General features: G+C 35.8%; 1 protein-coding gene across 1 annotated transcript in view; it reads left to right on the forward strand.

Annotated features, from left to right (window-relative positions):
* LOC121378195 (testican-1-like) overlaps positions 1–20,483 on the forward strand; it is a 33,415-nt gene that overhangs the window by 113 nt on the left and 12,819 nt on the right. Inside the window, exons 1-3 of the mRNA XM_041506272.1 lie at positions 1–204; positions 19,168–19,207; positions 20,269–20,365. The exon at positions 1–204 is cut by the window's left edge and continues 113 nt beyond it. Of these exons, the coding sequence (XP_041362206.1) occupies positions 112–204; positions 19,168–19,207; positions 20,269–20,365 (230 nt within the window). The 5' untranslated portion in view covers positions 1–111. The remainder of the gene's footprint in view (positions 205–19,167; positions 19,208–20,268; positions 20,366–20,483) is intronic.

Raw genomic sequence — 20,483 nt, forward strand, 5'->3', positions numbered from 1 at the left:
TTACCTCTGTGTAAATTATTGGTATCGTCCAAGTTTGTGAATGTGAAAGAAATTCAGGTGATATATTTACACTGACGGTGAATTTGTGACTGTAATTTTTTTAAAACACCAATGTCCACAATGAAGAAAATACTGTTTTTGACTTTACTTTTTGTTGTTGCTGCGTGTGAAGCCAAAAAACACAAGAAAGATGGCCACCACAAGGTAAGAAGAATCTTAAAAGACACGTTATGCAATAAAAAGAAAAAATACCATTGAAAACTTCAGTCTTCACTGTTCAGTCGTCTGCCCCCATGCTTCAGACTTCAGTGGCTGGTTTTGTTTTTAATTCTTCCCAAAACACAAATCACATTTAGTTGTTGAAGAGCGATTGTTGTGATTTTTAAAAAAAGAACAAACCAAAAAACAATTCTGTATACGGTTTATTTATTATTTTTTAGTAGCAGTTAAAAAATAAATCCACTGAAATTGTTTCTTGTCTAGATATTTTGAATACCCTTGGGAGTGGTGGTTAGTTACTTTGAGCCTAACAGTTTGTTAAGAAATAGAAAAAACCTGTTGAATGTTTTTATTGTTCAACAAACTTCAAATCCCAGGTAACAAGAATGTGAATTGTATCAATTAAAGTTGCAGAACCTGGTTTCAACCGGGCCATGAAAATGGCCACTATGTTTGGTTAATCTACAAACCTGTAACACAACTGGATAAAGTTAAAATAGAATGAAATAAGAGTGATGTTGAAACAGAGAAATACCCTCTAAAAATCGACTACTTTGAGCTTGTCTCCATAACCACTACTTCTCAGAGGTACGTGCACATGTAAGTTTTTAAAAAATTATATAAAAATGCATTTTATAATAAATTACTTTAATTAGAAATGCCAGGATGACCTGGATATAGGCCTTTTTGAAGGAAGGAAATGTTTTATTTAACAACGCACTCAACACATTGTATTTATGGTCATATGGCGTCGGACATATGGTTAAACAATCTAAATTTAAATGTCTAATTTCAAGTTTCCAGTTGATTAGCTAGCACTTTAGCTCAGAATTAATATTTTGAAAACAGAATAAATGCTTAGTTTTGTTTACTGATTGCTCTGTGCAGGAATTTATTCAGAGATGTATAGACTGGTGAGTAAATTTAATTGGGGGAATCCAGTCATACTTCCCTGGAAAATATATTGAAAAAAAGAAGAAGTTACTTTTATGAGCAGAAGGGGCTGTTAACCCTGAGCACCCCCCCACCCACCCCACCCACCCCAGGCCTAGACTTGCACGAGTGAGACAATCGTTTGTGCAATTTTCAGAGACCTGTTTAATGACACCACTAGAGAACATTAATTTATTAATCATCGGCTATTGGATGTCAAACATTTGGTAATTTTGACATACAGTCTTAGAAAGGAAACCTGCTACAGTTTTCCATTAGTAGCAAGGATTTTATTTTTTATTTACACCATCCCACAGACAGTATAGCACATACCACAGCCTTTAATGTACCAGTCGTGGTTCACTGGCCAATTAATATTAGCATAAATTAAAATATATTGGGGATGGCTCCATATCCAGTTACTGTACTAAATTTGTAAAACAGATATAATCTGGGTTGTTTTATAAAGTTTTTTTTCTTAATTTCGACAGCAAATAGTCCTTCTGTTTGGAACGTATTTAGAAACATATACATCTTGAATATACTGTGTGTTATAAATTTACCTAGATGTCTCAGCTCCTTCCTGGTTGTCATTGCCACATTCCAGTGATGGGCTTAATTATGTTTAATGTGCTATTCAAAACAACTGACCAACTGGTACTTTCTAAATCTCATCTGTCAGATGCCTGGCTAATCTCATGGCTTTAATGAGTCCATTGTTCTGTATTAATGGCAGTTGTCATGGCTGATTGAGCATAAATCTTTTGCTCTAGGATCTGCGGCTGACCTTTTGCGTCCATCCCAAATGTACTTCTACCATGCTACATGTTCCTGTTGTGCTTGTCTTCTGTACTTTATCACTTTTAAAGCCAGAGGCTGTTCACAGGGCAGAACATTTTGTTAAACTTTAAAGTCAAATACTACTGGTACTAGTCCTTTCAGAAAAATATATTTTATAAAAAAGCAACTACTGTTAAAACGTGTTTTAGAATGTGTAGCTACATGTATCTCAGAAACTTGAAATTGTACATACCTGTGTACATGTATATTTATGTTCTGGTGTTCGAGATTAAACATTTTGTGCAGTATCCCAATTGGATACAAACATTTTAAAATATGGTATCCCACCTGAGAATTTAGTATCCCACTTTTGGATATGGTTACCTGCAGGGTTTCTGCCAGAGCGTAAAACAAGTATGGCTCATACCCAAATATTTTTGCAGATTTTATATTTTTTGTTAACCTTTTGACAAAATTTATTAATCTTATCATTACTGTATGATTTTCTTAACCCTAACCCTAAACTTAACCCATTTTCTTTCTGGGGGAGGTCCTGGTTGACTGGTTGAAATAAATAACATTGTGCCATACCAAAAAATTTCTTTCTGGCAAAAACACTGACCTGATATTCAAATATCAAGCAAGCCGACTTTAATTTTAGTAAATAGAAAAAAGGCTGTAATGGTTGAAAACATTTCATAATGGCTACTTGCCTATGTGTATTTCAGTGAGGAAATATTGTTATGGTGTAGCATTAGTTACAAGCTTGAAACTACTGTTAGAAAATCCTGAGGTGTGCCATGGAGCGAGTTATGAGGCTCAGTGGGGAGGTGTAAGGCCACGAATGCTTCATAACTAATCAGTAACACTTAACACAAAGATGTTGTGGACAGACAGCTCAGACACATCAAGATGCGTGCCCAGGACAGTGAGCAATTATAAATTAAAAATGAGAAAAATTACAAATATCTATGCAGGGCTTCTAAAAAATTTATAAAATCCACTAGCCATGGGATCAGTAATTAAAAAAAATTACTTGCTACATTTGAAAATCCACTAGCTCTACTTTACTTTAAATGAATACAATTTTATTAATAGTAATAATAAGATATTTCACCTAAAGAAAGGCGTGAGATGTAGCCCAGTGGTAAAGCGCTTCCTTGATGCACAGTCGGTTTGGGATCGATCCATGTCAGTTGGCCCATTGGGCTATTTTCGTTCCAGCCAGTGCACCACAATTGGTATATCAAAGGTCGTGGTATGTGCTATCCTGTCTGTGGGATGGTGCATATATAAAAGATCCCTTGCTACTAATGGACAAATGTAGCAGGTTTTCTGTCTAGACTAAATGTCAAAATTACCGAATGTTTGACATCCAATAGCCAATAGTTATTAATCAATATGCTCTAGTGGTATCGTTAAACAAAAACAAAAAAACCTAAAGAGGGAAATAGAGATTACAAACACTAAAAAAGTGGGTGCTGGGAGTGGGGAAGGATATTCATATTTACAAAATAGACTTAATTGCAGCATTTAACAACTTTTTTTTTAATAGCCATTGAACATGCATGTAATAGTAGTTATTTACTAGCCCAACATTGAATATCACTAGCCATGGGAGTGGAGCTACCATAATCTAGAAGCCCTGTCTATGTCTGTATATATATATTATACATGTATGTGTGCACGAAACATACTTTGATTAGTAAACAGAGGAAATAATATACAGTGAAATCCCTCTATTTAACCAGATACCCATAGAACCAAGTAAACAAATCTGGTTTTAAAGGGTATATATCCGGTTTAGAGAGGTTCTGTAATGATATTTTTAAAAAGGACCATGAGAAACATCTGTTTTTGAGAAAATTCCAGTTCACAGAGGATCCGGTTTAGAGGGGTTTCACTGTATGTTAAAATAATTTGCTGTTTATAACTACAAGCAGTAAAATGTATGCCTGCTGACAAAGAAGTAGTCTAGCTATACAAAGCTACATGTATGCATGAAATATTATATCATTTAACACACTACTAGTGGGAGTATGCCTGTTGCCCACAAACCGGGGCAAAATATATCGTATGGGAATGATGTAGCGAATACAGGTAACATTAATGTATAGGAGTGGACTCCTTATGCCAAGTTAAGGTCACAGTGAAGACTTTCTGTTTGATAATCTTACAAGATGAGTCATGACTTTACGCCACACACACACACCTTATTGTACCTGTCATGATATCAGCAATATTATTTGGTCTGTGATTTAAAACAAAATTACATGTAAAAATTTAACAGACTGGAATTTTTTTTTTTTTTTTTTTTTTTTTGTACCAATAAGTGTTAAAAAAATAAAATAAATAAATGATGTATGTATGTATATGTATGCTAAAATAAGAAATATTAATTCTGTTTTATTTCTTAACTGGTATACAAGTTTATGCTCACCTACATACATACATGTAGTAATAGTTAAGAGGACGAGAAACAATACTTTATCGGCGTATAAAGGTAGTGTCGCACGAGACAAAGGCGAGGCGTTAGCCGAGCGTTTTCTCGTGCGACATTACCTTTATACGCCGATAAAGTATTGTTCTCGTCCTCTAACTGTCTTAGAGCAGAGCCAAAATCTCGTGCAGCAATACCGCTTATAAAGTGAATGTCTGAAGTACTTTATCGGGATATAAATGTACTTCACGTGACCAAATATGAAGCTCCCATTGGACTAGAAATTCAACTGTGCTCTAAGTTATAGTTAAAATTATGTGAAAATTATAATACTATATTTTCCATAGTCCGTTCTGGATATAACTGAAATGTAGAGATAAACCATGTGTAGACGACACATATATGTATACATAACCGTAATAAATACATGCACAGTATATATACATTATACACTAGCTACTCCTGGAACATACACATGCATGTACTGTTAAAATCTAAAGGACTTGTTAATTAATACCAAACTCAGTGGCTATATTATACATTGTACTATAATCCTGTAGGTAGACAAAGAACAATTTCTGCACACAAGTATATACAGGGTCTGTGTGTTACAAGAAAGACATTGATCGTATGTACAGCAGATGTTGTGTGACAATTACAATTGACCATTTATTTGTGTTTTCTGTGTACATTACACACACATGTAAAAGTACATATACATTGTATATATATGTATATATGTAATGATGTGCATTTGTGGTCATCATGTGATGTGCTTTCAACTTGGTATCAGATGTATGTTATAACTTACAGCTAGAATGAATGTATTAATGAATGATTGTTTAATGACAACACAAAATGAAAAAAAAAATCTATTTGTATGTCAAACGAGGATACTTGAAAGTAATAAAAATACAGTGTACATAGTTCAATAAATGTACAAAATGAAGGGATGGTCAAAATGAAAATGACAGCCTCACATTGCAATGCCAGTTCTAATTTTAAATATTAAAGATTAAAAATATTGCAAATGTTCAAGAACAAGAAAAGTTGGATTTTGTAATATATAGCATGCTAATAACATGACCTAGCTACATCACAGGTGATTAAAATATAACTTATTCTGAAAGTTAAAGGAGTATGGAAACAATGTTCGAATTCATACTACATACTGGTGGGATACCCCTGCCACTGTCATACCAAGTACTCTATTGATGTTATTATTGATCGATTTACATATATGTATAATAACTCGTGTCTGTTTTACTATAATTACAATGTTAAATGGAGCAGTGAGAACTCGGTATATTACTGCATTTTTTTATTATTATTTAAAATATTTATATAATATTATTACACAAGTCTGTAGTCTCATTTCTGGTAAATACGATTTTTAAAATTTCAGAAACCCCAAACAAAACCTGAAGTAAATCCAAACCCACACCACAATCACCATTACAATATAACCCCATTCAATTCTGAGTTATTAGTATTACCATATCACATTCGTTTGACCAAACAACAGGTTTGACAGATTGACAGTGTAACATACACATGGATGCTCTCTAGATATTTGTATGTAATTCTTTTGTTTGTAAGTCACTACTTATTTGACTGTAGGGCTCAACAGGTGACCGTGTGTGTCTCATCCTATATGCAGGCCATGCGTCAGGAGGATGGGCCGAAATGGCTGCAGGGTCTTGACTCTCGATTTTATCACCTTGCTTTCCTCTTTGTATGCACGCATGGCACATACTTTTAACTTGGAGACCCAGCCTGAACCGTGACATAAAACAGAAGGGTGCTGGTTTAATGGACCTAACTGTACACCTGTATTGCTTTAAAGGCCAAGTGAAAGTAATTGGTTTCTCGTCCATGCATGACAGAGATTTTAATATTTCCATCCAGATTTTTTTATATTTTAATAAATTGTTAAATTTGTGATAACATCGAAACATGTATGTACATGTATATTTCAATTATAATTTATTAAAGGGATATAACAATTAACGTCTTTATGTTGGTATAGATCTATATGAATAATTGAACAGTATATTCATTTAAGTTCATTAATACAGGCAGATTGGCAAACCAGCCATGCACTGACCTAGATATAATACCTATTTGTGAATACATTACTTAACATACAGGTCACTATGGCTTGTTTGGAATACGTATATCTTAAGACTAAACACAACTGTATACTATAAGCATATTAAGTACATGTGCATCAATATAGCTTCCAACATTCCAAGTAAAATATATATTACATAGAGAATACTACATTAGTTGCATTTATGTTAGGAGTTTTAAAACAACATTGAACAAGCAAAAGTGAGTTAGATATATTTTTAAATGACAAGTTTTAAGATACATGGTATCTAGTGGACACTAGCTGTGTTATATTCTTGTTTATGATATCCTCAGAAACCAGGTTGAAAAGAAATTAAATGTCTTTTCCATCTGTTCGTAACATATGGGCTAAAAAAATTAAGGTATGCAAACATTACATCAGCATTATATTTATATGTCAAAAACAGCAAAATATCAGCCATCGATAGTTGCATGCTTTTTGTCTGCATTTTGTTGTAGGAGATCTCAGCAAAGTTGATACAGACGAAATGGTTACAATCTAGTATACATCTGGAATTTGTATCATTGTAATGGGTTGAGTTTTTTTTCTCAATTTTTGTCTGGAGAAGATGTTAGGGAAATCTAATGGTAATTAAAGCCAGGAGAATAGTTTATTTTTAAGTTACAACAGTAAAAACAGTATGCATGGACATGCGATGTCATGAAACATATCTGTACAATGTGTATATATATATATATATGCTGGTTTATACATTTACAAATGTACAGTTTAAAAATGAACAAAAACGACAGCCAAAAGTTGATACTCAATACAAGTCAATTTTACGACGGCGAACAGTTGAAATCCAGTACAAGTCAATTTTACATGAGTTGGGGGGGGGGGGGGGGGGGGGGGGGGGGGCCTAAAGAAACAATCTTAGCTAAATGTCAATCATTAATAATAAATGCAACCTATTGGTAACCCAAAAAACTCATTATATTTTGTCCTTTCATGTTGGCAGACTATCGTGAATCATAATGTATAAAACATGTAAAAATTCGAAGACTAAGTTAAATAATTAGTAATCATTCATAAAATATACTTGAATGCATTAAAAACAAAACTTCATGTTGGCAGACTATCGTGAATCATAATGCATAAAACATGTAAAAATACGAAGACTAAGTTAAATAATTAGTAACCATTCATAAAATATACTTGAATGCATTAAAAACAAAACTTAACAGCTGCCTGCAAGTTGCCTACATGTATTTGCATGCACATAACAAATCCATGAACGACATGTAATATTAATTATTTGAAAAAAAGAAAAGGAAAAAGAGAAGCATTTTTAACTGTTTATTCATGCATTATACTGCACCATGCCTATGGAAAAGTGCATATAAAAGAAACATTGCTGTTAAAGTATTCTATGTTGGACAGTATATGGTTTTCTCTTAATTTTAGTCCAAGTTATGTAATTACCTTTAATGGTACCTGTATGCATAAAATAAACTCCTATAAATGCTGATAAAACCATGCTGCAGTGCCATATTAAATGAAAATTAAGGACTTGAAATATGAAGTAAATATGGCCTGCTAAGAAAAAATATGGCCAGCTGGATATAATTAAATGTAGCCTGGAATGAGTGGTGCATTTGGGACAATGTGTGAAAAATTAGGACCTCTGAGGTGTATTTTAGAGCATTATAACAATCACAAGCTCAAGCTCAATTAAATAGAAGGTGAGATGATCGTACATACATGTACATGTACATCTGTCTCTTGAAAAATTATTAACATTGTTTTGGTAATAATTGTAGCAGGTGAATTTTTGTTTCAGCTGCTAGGCCTGAAAAATAAACTGCTTTTCACAATCCGCTATTTCTATTTCTTTTTCATCATGTACATGTATGGTACATGTGTGTATTATATACATGTATTAATTAACAAAAAGTTATAAAATTAACTAAATCTTTCACCCCTTCCAGTACAGTAAAAACCTTCCAGTATGTAAAACCCCTTCCATTACAGTAAAACCCCTCAAAACTAAAACCTTTGTAAACTGCAATTCCAGGAAAACAAGATGTATGGTATGTTTTTCATAGCCCCTTTTTAAATATCAATAAAATTCAGAACCTTTAAACTGGAGACCGGCCTCGGTGGCGTCGTGGTTAGGCCATCGGTCTACAGACTGGTAGGTACTGGGTTTGGATCCCAGTCGAGGCATGGGATTTTTAATCCAGATACCGACTCCAAACCCTGAGTGAGTGCTCCACAAGGCTCAATGGGTAGGTGTAAACCACTTGCACTGACCAGTGATCCATAACTGGTTCAACAAAGGCCATGGTTTGTGCTATCCTGCCTGTGGGAAGCACAAATAAAAGATCCCTTGCTGCTAATCAGAAAGAATAGCCCATGTAGTGGCGACAGCAGGTTTCCTCTCAAAATTTGTGTGGTCCTTAACCATAAAAATGTGTTAAGTGCGTCGTTAAATAAAACATTTCTTTCTTTTTTTCTTTTTTTAACCTGGATACCCTTAAAACCAGACTTTACTTGGTCGATGGGTGTCTGGTTTAGAGGGTTTCACTGTATACTGATTTGTGGAATAACCCTGAGTGGACTAATTTGTGAACACGTCCACTGTGTGTGTACACAGACGGGGCGAGGCCCGATTGTGCTAATTCAAATAAATGACTAACTTCAGTTTACTTTGGTAAATTGACTACTGAACGTACACGATTTATACAATGTACTTCGGGGAAGACTGTTCAATTGGAAATGTTACCAGTGTCAGCATTATTTACTGAATAAAACTAAATTGATAACAGGTAATATTTGATGGTACTAATGTACATACTCCATCTACATGGTACCCATGTTGAGTCTCATGTATTAACCAAATGAATGCTTGTTTAATAAAACCCAGGATATTGTTGGGATTGTTTCCATAGAGTTCTAACATCTGCATACCTTTCACGTTTTAGTAGGAATCTAATATCTGATAGTACTAGTGTATCGTGCTATATACCAGGTACCCATGTTAGGTCTCATATGTTAACCAAATGAATGGTGGTTTAATAAAACCCAGGACATTGTTGGACTGTTTTGATACCTCTCTAACATCTGCATACCTTTCAAGTTTCACTTAGATGTATGGGTAATATTGCATGTACATTGAAACCCGTCCAAACTGGAATTCCCACAAAACTTGGACATTTTGCATGGTTCCTGTTGAAATGTCAGTACAAAACAGAACCTCTCTAAACTGAATACCCTGTAAAACTGAGCTTTTTCTTTGTCAGTTGGGTGTCCGGTTTAGAAGGGTTTCTGTGTTCTGCATACTGCCTGTCGGGTGGGAATGAGCCCATCTGCTCCATTTTGGGAGGTGCATGTATAGCTGATCTCCTTAGCAGGGCTCAAAATACACGTAGGAAGTAAAATAGGGCCTGTTAGTGTTAAAGGGACTTTCCTGAGTTTGCTGCATTTTTGAAGATGTTATTGACTAACAGAGACTTTTTAACGATTGTAATTACATATCAGATATATTTTTCTGCATAAAATATTAGTGACTGTACATATTAAACGTGTTTCTGATTGTTCTAATATTTGTACTAGGTTAAATTTCATTTTATTTCCTAAAAAATGTTTTTTTTTCGTATATACAAAATTATTTGAAAACGAAATCCAGTTTGGGCTTCTTAAAAATATTAAGATGACCAGAAACACATTGAATATACAGACACTGATATTCTAAACAAGAAAATTTATTTAATATGTAAGTTTAATTGTATAAATATTTTATTAGTCGGGTACATCTTACAATGCAGCAAACTCAGGAATGAATGTTCCTTTAAAAAATTGGTTTGCATGGGATGAGGACGGGGTTTGGGATTGTGTTGGGAAAATTATAGGACCTCTGAGATGTATTTTAGAGAATCATAAGCTACAGTGTAAATAATGCAGATATAACCGTACATATATACATGAACATGTAGGTCATGGTTTTTTAAGAACAAACTGGAATTTGTATTACATGTATTACTAATTGTTTTTTGTATGCTTCTATTTTGGGCCCTGTTATGGAAATTTATCCAAAGTTTATATAAATATCAAGAGCACAACGTCCTAAATGATCTAAATAGGTTTTAAGCAACTTTAATAATTAACAAGTGTACATGTATATATGTATGTGTCTGTATGTTGACAGGTCAAGACAGAATGGATTAATATAATTGCCCCATATAACAAGGGCCATGGTTCATCCAGGTCAGGCATGTCTGGGCAGTGGTTGAACTTGCAAGTGTCATTTTCCAGGCATGGATGAAATTCTGAGTTAGCTAGGTCATGTAAAATGATGGAAAATGAAAAGTGGTTGGTAATTGTTTTGCCTTAAACCATAAATATAGGTAACAAATTCATAAATTTGAACCATGACATAGCATTGTAATATTATCGATTTTGTTTAGAATTCTACAGTTTAAAAATTCTGTATTTTAAAAGAAAAGAATGTCATGAAAAATCTGTCTGGAGAAATCGTTAAAAGTTGTGGAATTTGATTAATAACAAGAGCATGAATCTTGCATGATTATACGGATTCCCATTGAAACATGTATGTAGTGAAATCCCTTTGAATCTGATACCAACGGGACCAAGTAAAAAGCTGGTTTTAAGGGGTATGGGCCATTCCGTGGTAATGATTTAAGCCAGGACGTGACATTCTGACTCTTATGATCTCCTTAACTAAAAGTCCTTTTTAAATAGAAATTCAGTTTTATCATTTATAGACTCACTACATGTAGTAGTATTAGCATGTCAGGCCTAATTTTGTTTTTTGTAAAAAAAAATTGACTTATAAAGTGAAAAATAAAATGTGCCAGGATGTGACGAAAATGGACATGACTTTTTTAACACTGCAGTCAATTCCAAAACTCTGCTCTCCTGGTAGAATGTTTGCTTATTAAAATACACTGTTTAACACAACATCCAGTGTAGACAGGAAATGTTCTGTACTGATACTTAAAATGGACTCTGAAAAATGTCTAGTTTTGAGGGAATTCTGGTTTACAGAGGGTCCGTTTAAAGGGGTTTCACTGCATATATTAACATGTTTGTTAAAAAGCTCTTTTCATGTATTAAATAGGAATTATTTTTGGTCATTCTAATCTTTAGTAATTGCTGAGAATGTTTTTTAAATTTTGGATGTATGGGATGCATTTTGAGGGTAGTGGAACATTCATTTATCTTGTTTTTGATAGAAGTGTCAATAAGCCTTGACCATGTCACTGTATGTTAAAATATATTTTATGGGACTGTATTTGTGATACAAATAATAAATCTGACTTACTTACATGCACTTTTATAAGCCAGGTTACACTGAAGGTTGATATTATAGTGTCCTTTACAAAAACTTCAAATATTGGTTATTTTAAAGAGAAGTTTCTTTATTCATAAAGTGCTGGGAGCCTGCCTGTTGTTTTTTTTGTTTTTTTTATAAGCAAGAAGGTTAACATGATTTCTGGAAGGCTTTTTTAAAAAGCTAGGTTGAACTTAAAATGACTTTCCCCCACCCCTACAGTGTTTATATGCATATCCTTCTTGAGAATGGCCAAATGTTGGTTATTTTCAAAGAAAGCCTGCAGAGAGACATTTAACACGATTCGTGGAGGTCTGTTATTTAAAAACTTTATTGATGTGATAATTTGCCTGGGAAAGTGTTTATTACCGTATTTGGACGGGCAATTGCATGAAAGACGATCGTTGAAGAGGAATTAGTTGTGAGAAATGTCTTCACGTTCTGAAGACTAATCACTTGGCTGATGAGCGTTTCCTAGAGCTATACCTCTCCGTGGCTCTCCAGCCTGTCGGCCGTGGCAGTGAATTACAGGCGGGAAGCCAGGCCAGATTCATTTGCACTCTTTTTAACATGATGGCTTTTATTGAGCTCATTGCTAAAACTTGTTTGCTTAAACACATTTCCATCGATTTGTGGTTCCATGGAAAGCTCTAAATTTGGATGTGTACTTACACATTGACCAGCAACAGTCACAAGAGTGTAATGGCTTTGGCACTGAATATTTAATTTCCGTCTTTACATGTGTTACTTGCTGCATTAAGAAAATGTAGCAGGTTTCTTCTGTTGACTACGAGTCATAATTACCAAATGTTTGACATCCAGTAGCTGATGTTTAACATATCAATGTGCTCTAGTGGTGTTGTTAAATAAAACAAAAAAAAACATTTTACATGTGTTAATTTACTAGTATGTTATGTTAAGTTGTACATGTACCTTGTCATGATCATACTGTCCATATGCCCCCATCACTGAATATTGCAAGAGCACACGTATATCTTCAAAAAAAATATTTCCCATTCTTACACAAATGTATATCCAGTTGTTATTTTAATTAAAATGCTTTTCTTGACCACAATGTGCTGAAAAATGTTGCACGTTTCCTCTGAACTATCAAAATTATCAACTCAAATTTGACAAATTACTCTACACATGCAATGGGACTTGATCTAGTTCAGGAATGCATATACATTGTATACATACTGTGTCTTAGACTATCTTGGCATAAGCATTTAATTACATTGTCATTTACATAATTGCTTTTCCGTCCTGAAGTGGGGAGCTGGGAAACAGGTCCCCGGCTCCTTTAAACCAGTTTATATAGAACTGTACATGTACACATGTATGTACATGCATGTGTCCTTACTGTAAACTCAGGGTGTTCATGTATGTACCTGTATGTGGAATGTAGCTCAATCAGTGGATGGGTGATTGCTTGCAGTGTCAAATGTCATACATGTAGGATGAATCGGCCCCAGTGAATTTGGCCTTTCCTGTTCCAGTCAGTACCCTATGAGTAGTACATTAAAGGTCACAGTATGTACCGTCTTGTCTATGGGAAAGTGCATATAAAAGATCCCTACCCTTGCTTTGTTTAGAAAGGAGGAACGAAGGAAGTGGTTTATTTAACGAAGCACTCGACACATTTTATTTACGGTTATATGGTGTCAGACATAAGGACCACGCAGATATTGAGAGGAAACCTGCTGTCGCCATTTCATGAGCTACTCTTTTCGATTAGGAGCAAGGGATCTTTTATATGCACAAGGTAGTACATACCACAGCCTTTTTTATATATATATACCAGTTGAGGTGCACTGGCTGGAACAAGAAATAGACCAATAGCTGACTGACAGGGGTCGATCCCAGACCGATCATGCATCCAGTGCGCTCTTTACCACTGGGCTATGTCCCGCTCCCGTTTAAGAGTAGCATCCATGGTGGTAGCAGATTTTCTCTCTAAAACAAGCGGGATATAGCACAGTGGTAAAGCACTCACTTCATGCGTGGTCGGTCTGGGATCGATCCCCATCGGTGGGCTCATTGGGCTATTTCTCGTCACAGCCGGTGCATCATGACTGGTATATATATATATCAAAGGCCGTGGTATGTGCTATTCTGTCTGTGGGATGGTGCCTATAAAAGATTCCTTGCCACTAATGGAAAAATGTAGCAGGTTTCCTCTCAATGACTGTGTCAAAATGACCATATGTTTGACATCCAATAGCCGATGATTAATAAATCAATGTGCTCTAGTGGTTTTGTTAAGCAAAAACAAGCTAAAAGAAGTGTAGAAATAACCGTATGCTAGACACCAAATAGCTGTTAAGAGTACTAAGGTTGTGTTGAACAAATATTGCTTTTCTTTCAATTTATTGAAAAGGCCAGTTGTGGGACAGGCTATACATGAACTCTCCATTTATCATGGCAATACAGATTTTATCAAAATATTCCTTTTCCATTATTGAAGTTTGAACTGAGTAAACAATAACCAGTCACGGACAAAAAGTCAAAGGCGCTGTGTTTCAACTGTCATATGGCATATATAATTGTTTTAGCTCTATGAAAACTGAAAAGGTACATGTACATATATGTAAGTTATATATATATCCATGCAAATACATTGTAACTTGTATTTTAAAATGGTATCTTGGCCATTATATTGTTTGTATTTTAAAATCGTATCTTGGCCATTATATTGTTTGTATTTTAAAATCGTATCTTAGCCATTACATTGTAACTTGTATTTTAAAGTGGTATCTTGGCCATTACATTGTTTGCATTTTAAAATGGTAACTTGGCCATTTTGCCATATATGAAAACAAACTGTTCTGGAAATTAATATCAAAATTGGACTTCTAGTTAGACTTTTAGTGTAACAATGCGGATTACGAGACAAATGTGGATAAAGTTTATGATTTATGTTATCCCTATTGAAAGTCCGATGACATATAACCGTAAATAAAATGTGTTCGGTGCGTCGTTAAATAAAACATTCCCTTCCCTATTGAAAATGGGGAATTTACAATATTTCTGGGATACTGTCAACAAGATGGAAAACAAAAGCTGCTTGCGACACTCGACACTCGCCATCAGAAAGCATATTGTGCATTTTGAGTGACATTGCTGCCTTCTCCCTGTCAGTTTCAAATTTTGATTTCATACCAGCCTCTGGCCTGGTAGGTTTGGGATTTGCATTCCCTGTAGTGGAGGAGTGAAACGTAGCCCAGTGGTAAAGCGCTCGCTTGATGCACGGTTGGTTTGGGATCGATCCCCGTCGGTGGGCCCATTGGGCTATTTCTTGCTTCAGCCAGTACACCATGACTGGTACATCAAAGGCAGTCTTGTCTATGGGATGGTGCATATAAAAGATCCTTTGCTGCTAATCGAAAAGAGTAGCCCATGAAGTGGCAACAGTGGATTTCCTCACTCAATATCTGTGTGGCCCTTAAACATATGTCCGACACCATATAACCGTAAATAAAATGTGTTGAGTGCGTCATTAAATAAACCATTTCCTTCCTTCCTTCCCTGTAGTGGCTCTGGCCTATGCTGACAACTTGCTTTGACCATTGTACTGGACATACACATGTGCATGTAGAGCTCAGATAGATTAGGTGTGTGCCCAAGGGAGCATCATTGAACGTTAATCAAATTGGATATAAACAGGAAAAAATCAAATCAAATGGAAATGAACATATAATGTATACATATGTATGGTACTCAGACTGTGAATTTATCAGGATTTCAGGCTCTGCAAATCTCAGATTTTGTATTGGGGAAACATACGATTATGAGATGGAATTCCCAAAATATCTACCAGTAGGCTATATTAAATCATGACACAATTCCAGTGAAATCCTAAAAACAGATCCCCAAATTAAATGCCTCGTACTGGGGTTTTTGGGGTTTTTTTTAAATGTGCACATATCCCATGTGTTTATAAAAGCTTTATTTAAAATATTATCTGTGACGGCTTGCACTCAACAGTGAATGCGAAGAGGTTTTTGATTTGCTTGTTTGTTCTGGCTCATGAGGATGTTTATCCTCGGCTTGTTGAGTGTGTAAGATGGAAAATCAATAATCGCAACAGTTCTTGATCATCTCTTGTGTTGGACGCGAAATTGCCACATTTAATTACAGATATGTGTTGTGGTTCACTTTTACAAGCAATGTGTACATTGCATACATGGCAGACATGTATGAATAGATCTTATAATTTAGGAAAATAAAGAAATACATGTATTTGTATATGTAATGACACCTCAGCACATTTTTAATCATAGCAATTTGGTCTCTAACATAGAGTAAAGTACACTTATAACGAACATGCTTAGAACAATTTACATACTGCATAGTACAAACTGATCGTAAAGTCCCGTTTTGTCTCCCTATACATTAATAACCAACTTATGCAAATGTGTACAACGAACTACTGTTATAACAAACTAAGTACCATGGTCCCTTCCGGTTGGTTATAAGAGTACTTCACTGGGAACTTGCTGTCACCATACAAGCAAGAGATCTTTTACACACACTTGCATTACATGGACAGTACATGCCATAGTTTAATTATGATGTACAGGTCTTGGGCACTGGTTAGGATGAGGAAAAACGGAGTGCACCTCGGACGATCCATCCTGCTGTATACATACATGTATGTATACTACTCAAAAGAATTTAAGGGTCAGATGATATTTTCGACATTATTTTCTGAATGTCAATTATATTAGCTAGACCATAATGTCATGCATGGTATTGTTCCATTTTGACGAAAGTGGGTCTAAACAACCCATAAATGAATTAAAATCCACTGTCACTGACACTGTCAACTAGTTCAATGGCGAAAACATGCTTACATTTGCAAGTAAATTAGGGCGAAAGCGAAAGGTCTGCTAAGTGCCCATAACTTGCTTTTTCACAAAGCACTTCATTTGCACGCTTTGCACATGTATTCCATGTTCCCAATGCTGAATTTCCGTATAATTGGAGCTTGCGTTCGTGTACGGTGCACACTCCAAATTCGACAATGGTATGACTTCAACTGACTATCGAAGATCGAGGAAGGGCTATTGCTTGGCTTCAGGATGGCAATACGCAAAGAAATGTTGCTCTGAGACTTGGTGTCAGTCAGAGTGTCGTTGGCCGACTGTGGCAACGGTACCAAGCAACGAATTCTGTTCGAAATCGTCCACGTTCGGGAAGACCCCGAAGCACGACAAATAGAGAGGACCGCTAAATCACCAATATGGCTCTACGTCAACGCACAACCACTGCATGCCGATTATGTGACAATCTGCGGACTGCTACTGGAACTCGAGTGTCTGATCAAACCATACGCAATCGTCTGAGAGCCAATAATCTACGCGGTCGTCGCCAGGCTGTTCGACCATCACTCCTACCACGTCACAGAACGGCCAGACGTCACTGGTGCACGCTTCATCTGCGGTGGCAACGTGTTCAGTGGGGTCGAGTGATGTTCACTGATGAGTCCAGGTTTAGTCTCCAGTTCAACGACGGTCGGGTTCGTGTCTACAGACGTCCTGGGGAGCGCTTGCTGACGTTAACGTTAGACGTCACCGGTTCGGTGGTGGCAGCGTCATGGTGTGGGGCGGCATCTCTATCCACCACAGGACCCCCCTCTATGTGGTGGATGGCAATCTGAATGGAATCCGCTATCTGAATGAGATTATCCGGCCATTGGTTCTCCCAGGCCTTCAGCAGATTGGCGGCGGGGCAGTTCTGCAGGATGACAATGCCAGACCCCACTGCGCTAGGGTGGTAACGGACTTTCTCAGACAACAAGGTATCGCCAGGATGGATTGGCCAGCATATTCACCTGACTTGGCCCCAATAGAGAACGCCTGGGACGAATTAGGCAGGAGAGTTCGGGATAACCATGCCCCTCCGGTCAACCTTCATGATCTGGGTCAACTTCTTATGGCAGAGTGGCAGGCCATTCCCCAAGAGTTCTTCAGACGTCTGATCAACAGCATGAGGCAACGATGTGTTGAGTGTATTCGCGCCAGGGGTGGATTCACACACTATTAAACGAATGTTCTAATGTGTAAAATCCATGTTTGACAACCTTCAACTTTGACAGCATGTCATGTGACTTTCTTGTATACAGTGACGTTTATTTGTGGTTTTTTGTAAATATGGAACAATAAATTAAATTTTTGGTGTAGTTTACATCATAAATCTAATACACTCTGAAACTTATTTGGTTATAAATTTTTGACCCTTAAATTCTTTTGAGTAGTATATATCGCACCTCAGGCAAGCACTCTACGTCTGAACTACAATGTATGTCTACTTCCTGCCCCATATATGACAACACTTTTTATACACTGCAGTGCATATTACATGGATATGCATTCATGAATACAGGTAGATGGTATCATTCAGAAGTCAGAGGTCAAGTCGGTAAACATCAGACAGTTTCTCATTATAGTACTTATGCAGGCTTTCTGCTAAAGAAATAATTTGAGGGTACGTAATAAAAACAAAATATACCATAACTGTCCTACTTGGTGATTATGGGTTACAAATGTTTTGAAACTGTACGCTGCATTTCATGCACTTTAACAAAAGTTAAACAATAGGTCTCTTACTATAATCTACCTGTATCGAAGTATTACAAAAATATATAAATATGTCCATTAATTTCTAAGATTTTAAGGTACATAATTTTACCCTCTGGCAGAAACCCTGTTACGTGTTATGTATGGTGTGACCAGCTTGGTCTTTGTTCCAGTCTATAGTTGGATATACAGATTGTAAAGCAAAAATGCTCAGAGCTATATACACATGTAGCTTTGGGGCTTTGGCATTGATTTGACACAATTTTTATAACAACCTAGAGAAATATGAAATGTTTATTCATGTACATGTACACTTCGAGTTGAAAGACATAAAATAGATTTTATAACTTAAATCAGTATAAAAAGTTTGCCCTGCATAATAAAAAAGAAAAAGAGAGAAATATTATCATATTAGCAACATTAGCAATATTAATGTATAAAATGTATGCTTTTTGTGGTACTTTGTCAGTGAACATCTAATCCAATTATTCATCATTCATCTATTCAATAACTGTTCATCCATCCATCCATCCCATCCATCCATCCAAAGCCCATCCATCTATTTATCCATGCATTCATCCAGTTATCCATCCATCGATTCATTCATCCATCCATCCATCCATCCATTCATCCATCCATCCATCCATCTAAAATCTAACTTAACAGTAAGCACACTACATGTGTGTACATGTACTACGATAATGAACGGACTTGGAAGGTCATGTAGTGGAAATTCATGGCTCAGATTGGCACTACAATGAGAATTGTATTTCTGTCTTTGTAGAACTCGCATCACAGAAAAGGCTGGCTCAACATCAAAGAAGGTAGGATTTTCTTCTTCTTCCTTTTTCTTAACATGGATGATCAGGGATGCATCCATGCCTGGTAATTCGGGGTGTGGCTACATGTCCATTCTGTATTATTTGTCAGTAAAACCGTTCTGTTTTAATTAATGTTCAGAAATGTCATAATTAGCACATTGTTAAAGTAATACTTGTATGTTTGCATGATTCTATTTACATGTAAGTGTACCAGTATACATGTATACTTTCATATAAATAAAAAAATTAAAAGTACAGAAGTATCCACTAATTGATAAAGACTTGAATTTTTTGTTTGTTTTGTTTTTCTTGCTTTTTTCTGTTTTCCTTCCTTTTTTTTTTTTTTTTTTTTTTTTTTTTGTGTGGGGGGGGGGGGGGGGGGGGTGAGTGTAGCACTGTTTGATTTATGGAGTGAGTAGTGGGGGAGGAAGAGAGACTCTTATTTCTCATAAATCCAAACCTGTGATGTCACACTATTGTTCTAGGTGTAGTTTATTTTTTAAGAATCAACAGTTGTGAAACAATGCAATTTGAACTTTTTATGCATTCAGGTCAGGGATGTGAAACCACTACTGACAGAACTTTATTAATTGTAAACAAGTACAATGCTTTAGCCCACAGTTTAAGGCCAAACATCTGCACCGTCAAATAAACATGTTATTTAAGCCTTATAAAAATGATACTAGTGAAAGTAATGTATCCTGATGGAATACAGTGACGATAGTCAGAAACTAAATCAGAAATCAGAGATTACATGTTTAGCATACATGATGTGCATCATGCTTAATTCCAGTCATCCACTGTTGTGGTTTTACTGGCTGAATCAAGTTTGGAGAATGCACCCGGGAATATTTAAATTCATGAAATATAATTAACTTGTTCCTAAATGGCTCATGAATTATTTTTCACGAATCTACACCACCTCGTACATTCTCCATTACATAATATACAAGTACATACAATATATTTAGTGTTAATTACTGCACAGTTTAGTATGGAAATGGGAGTGGGGGGTTTGGCGCTGTAAAATCTTTTTGTAATATTTTGTTTATTGTTTTGTTCAGTTTCTGGATGCAACTGCTCTGTACATCAGATCTGTATTTCTGGTCCAGCCACAAGTTCCAAACCGACCTGCGTTAACAGACACTTTCTAAACGAGGGGTAAGTCCATAAACAGAACACATTACTCTGCTAACAGACACTTCCTTAACGAAGGGTAAGTCCATAAACAAAACATTCCTGTGTTGACAGACACTTCCTTAACGAAGGGTAAGTCCAT

The sequence above is a fragment of the Gigantopelta aegis genome, chromosome 8 (assembly GCF_016097555.1).
Source record: "Gigantopelta aegis isolate Gae_Host chromosome 8, Gae_host_genome, whole genome shotgun sequence".
NCBI classification, from domain to species: domain Eukaryota; kingdom Metazoa; phylum Mollusca; class Gastropoda; order Neomphalida; family Peltospiridae; genus Gigantopelta; species Gigantopelta aegis.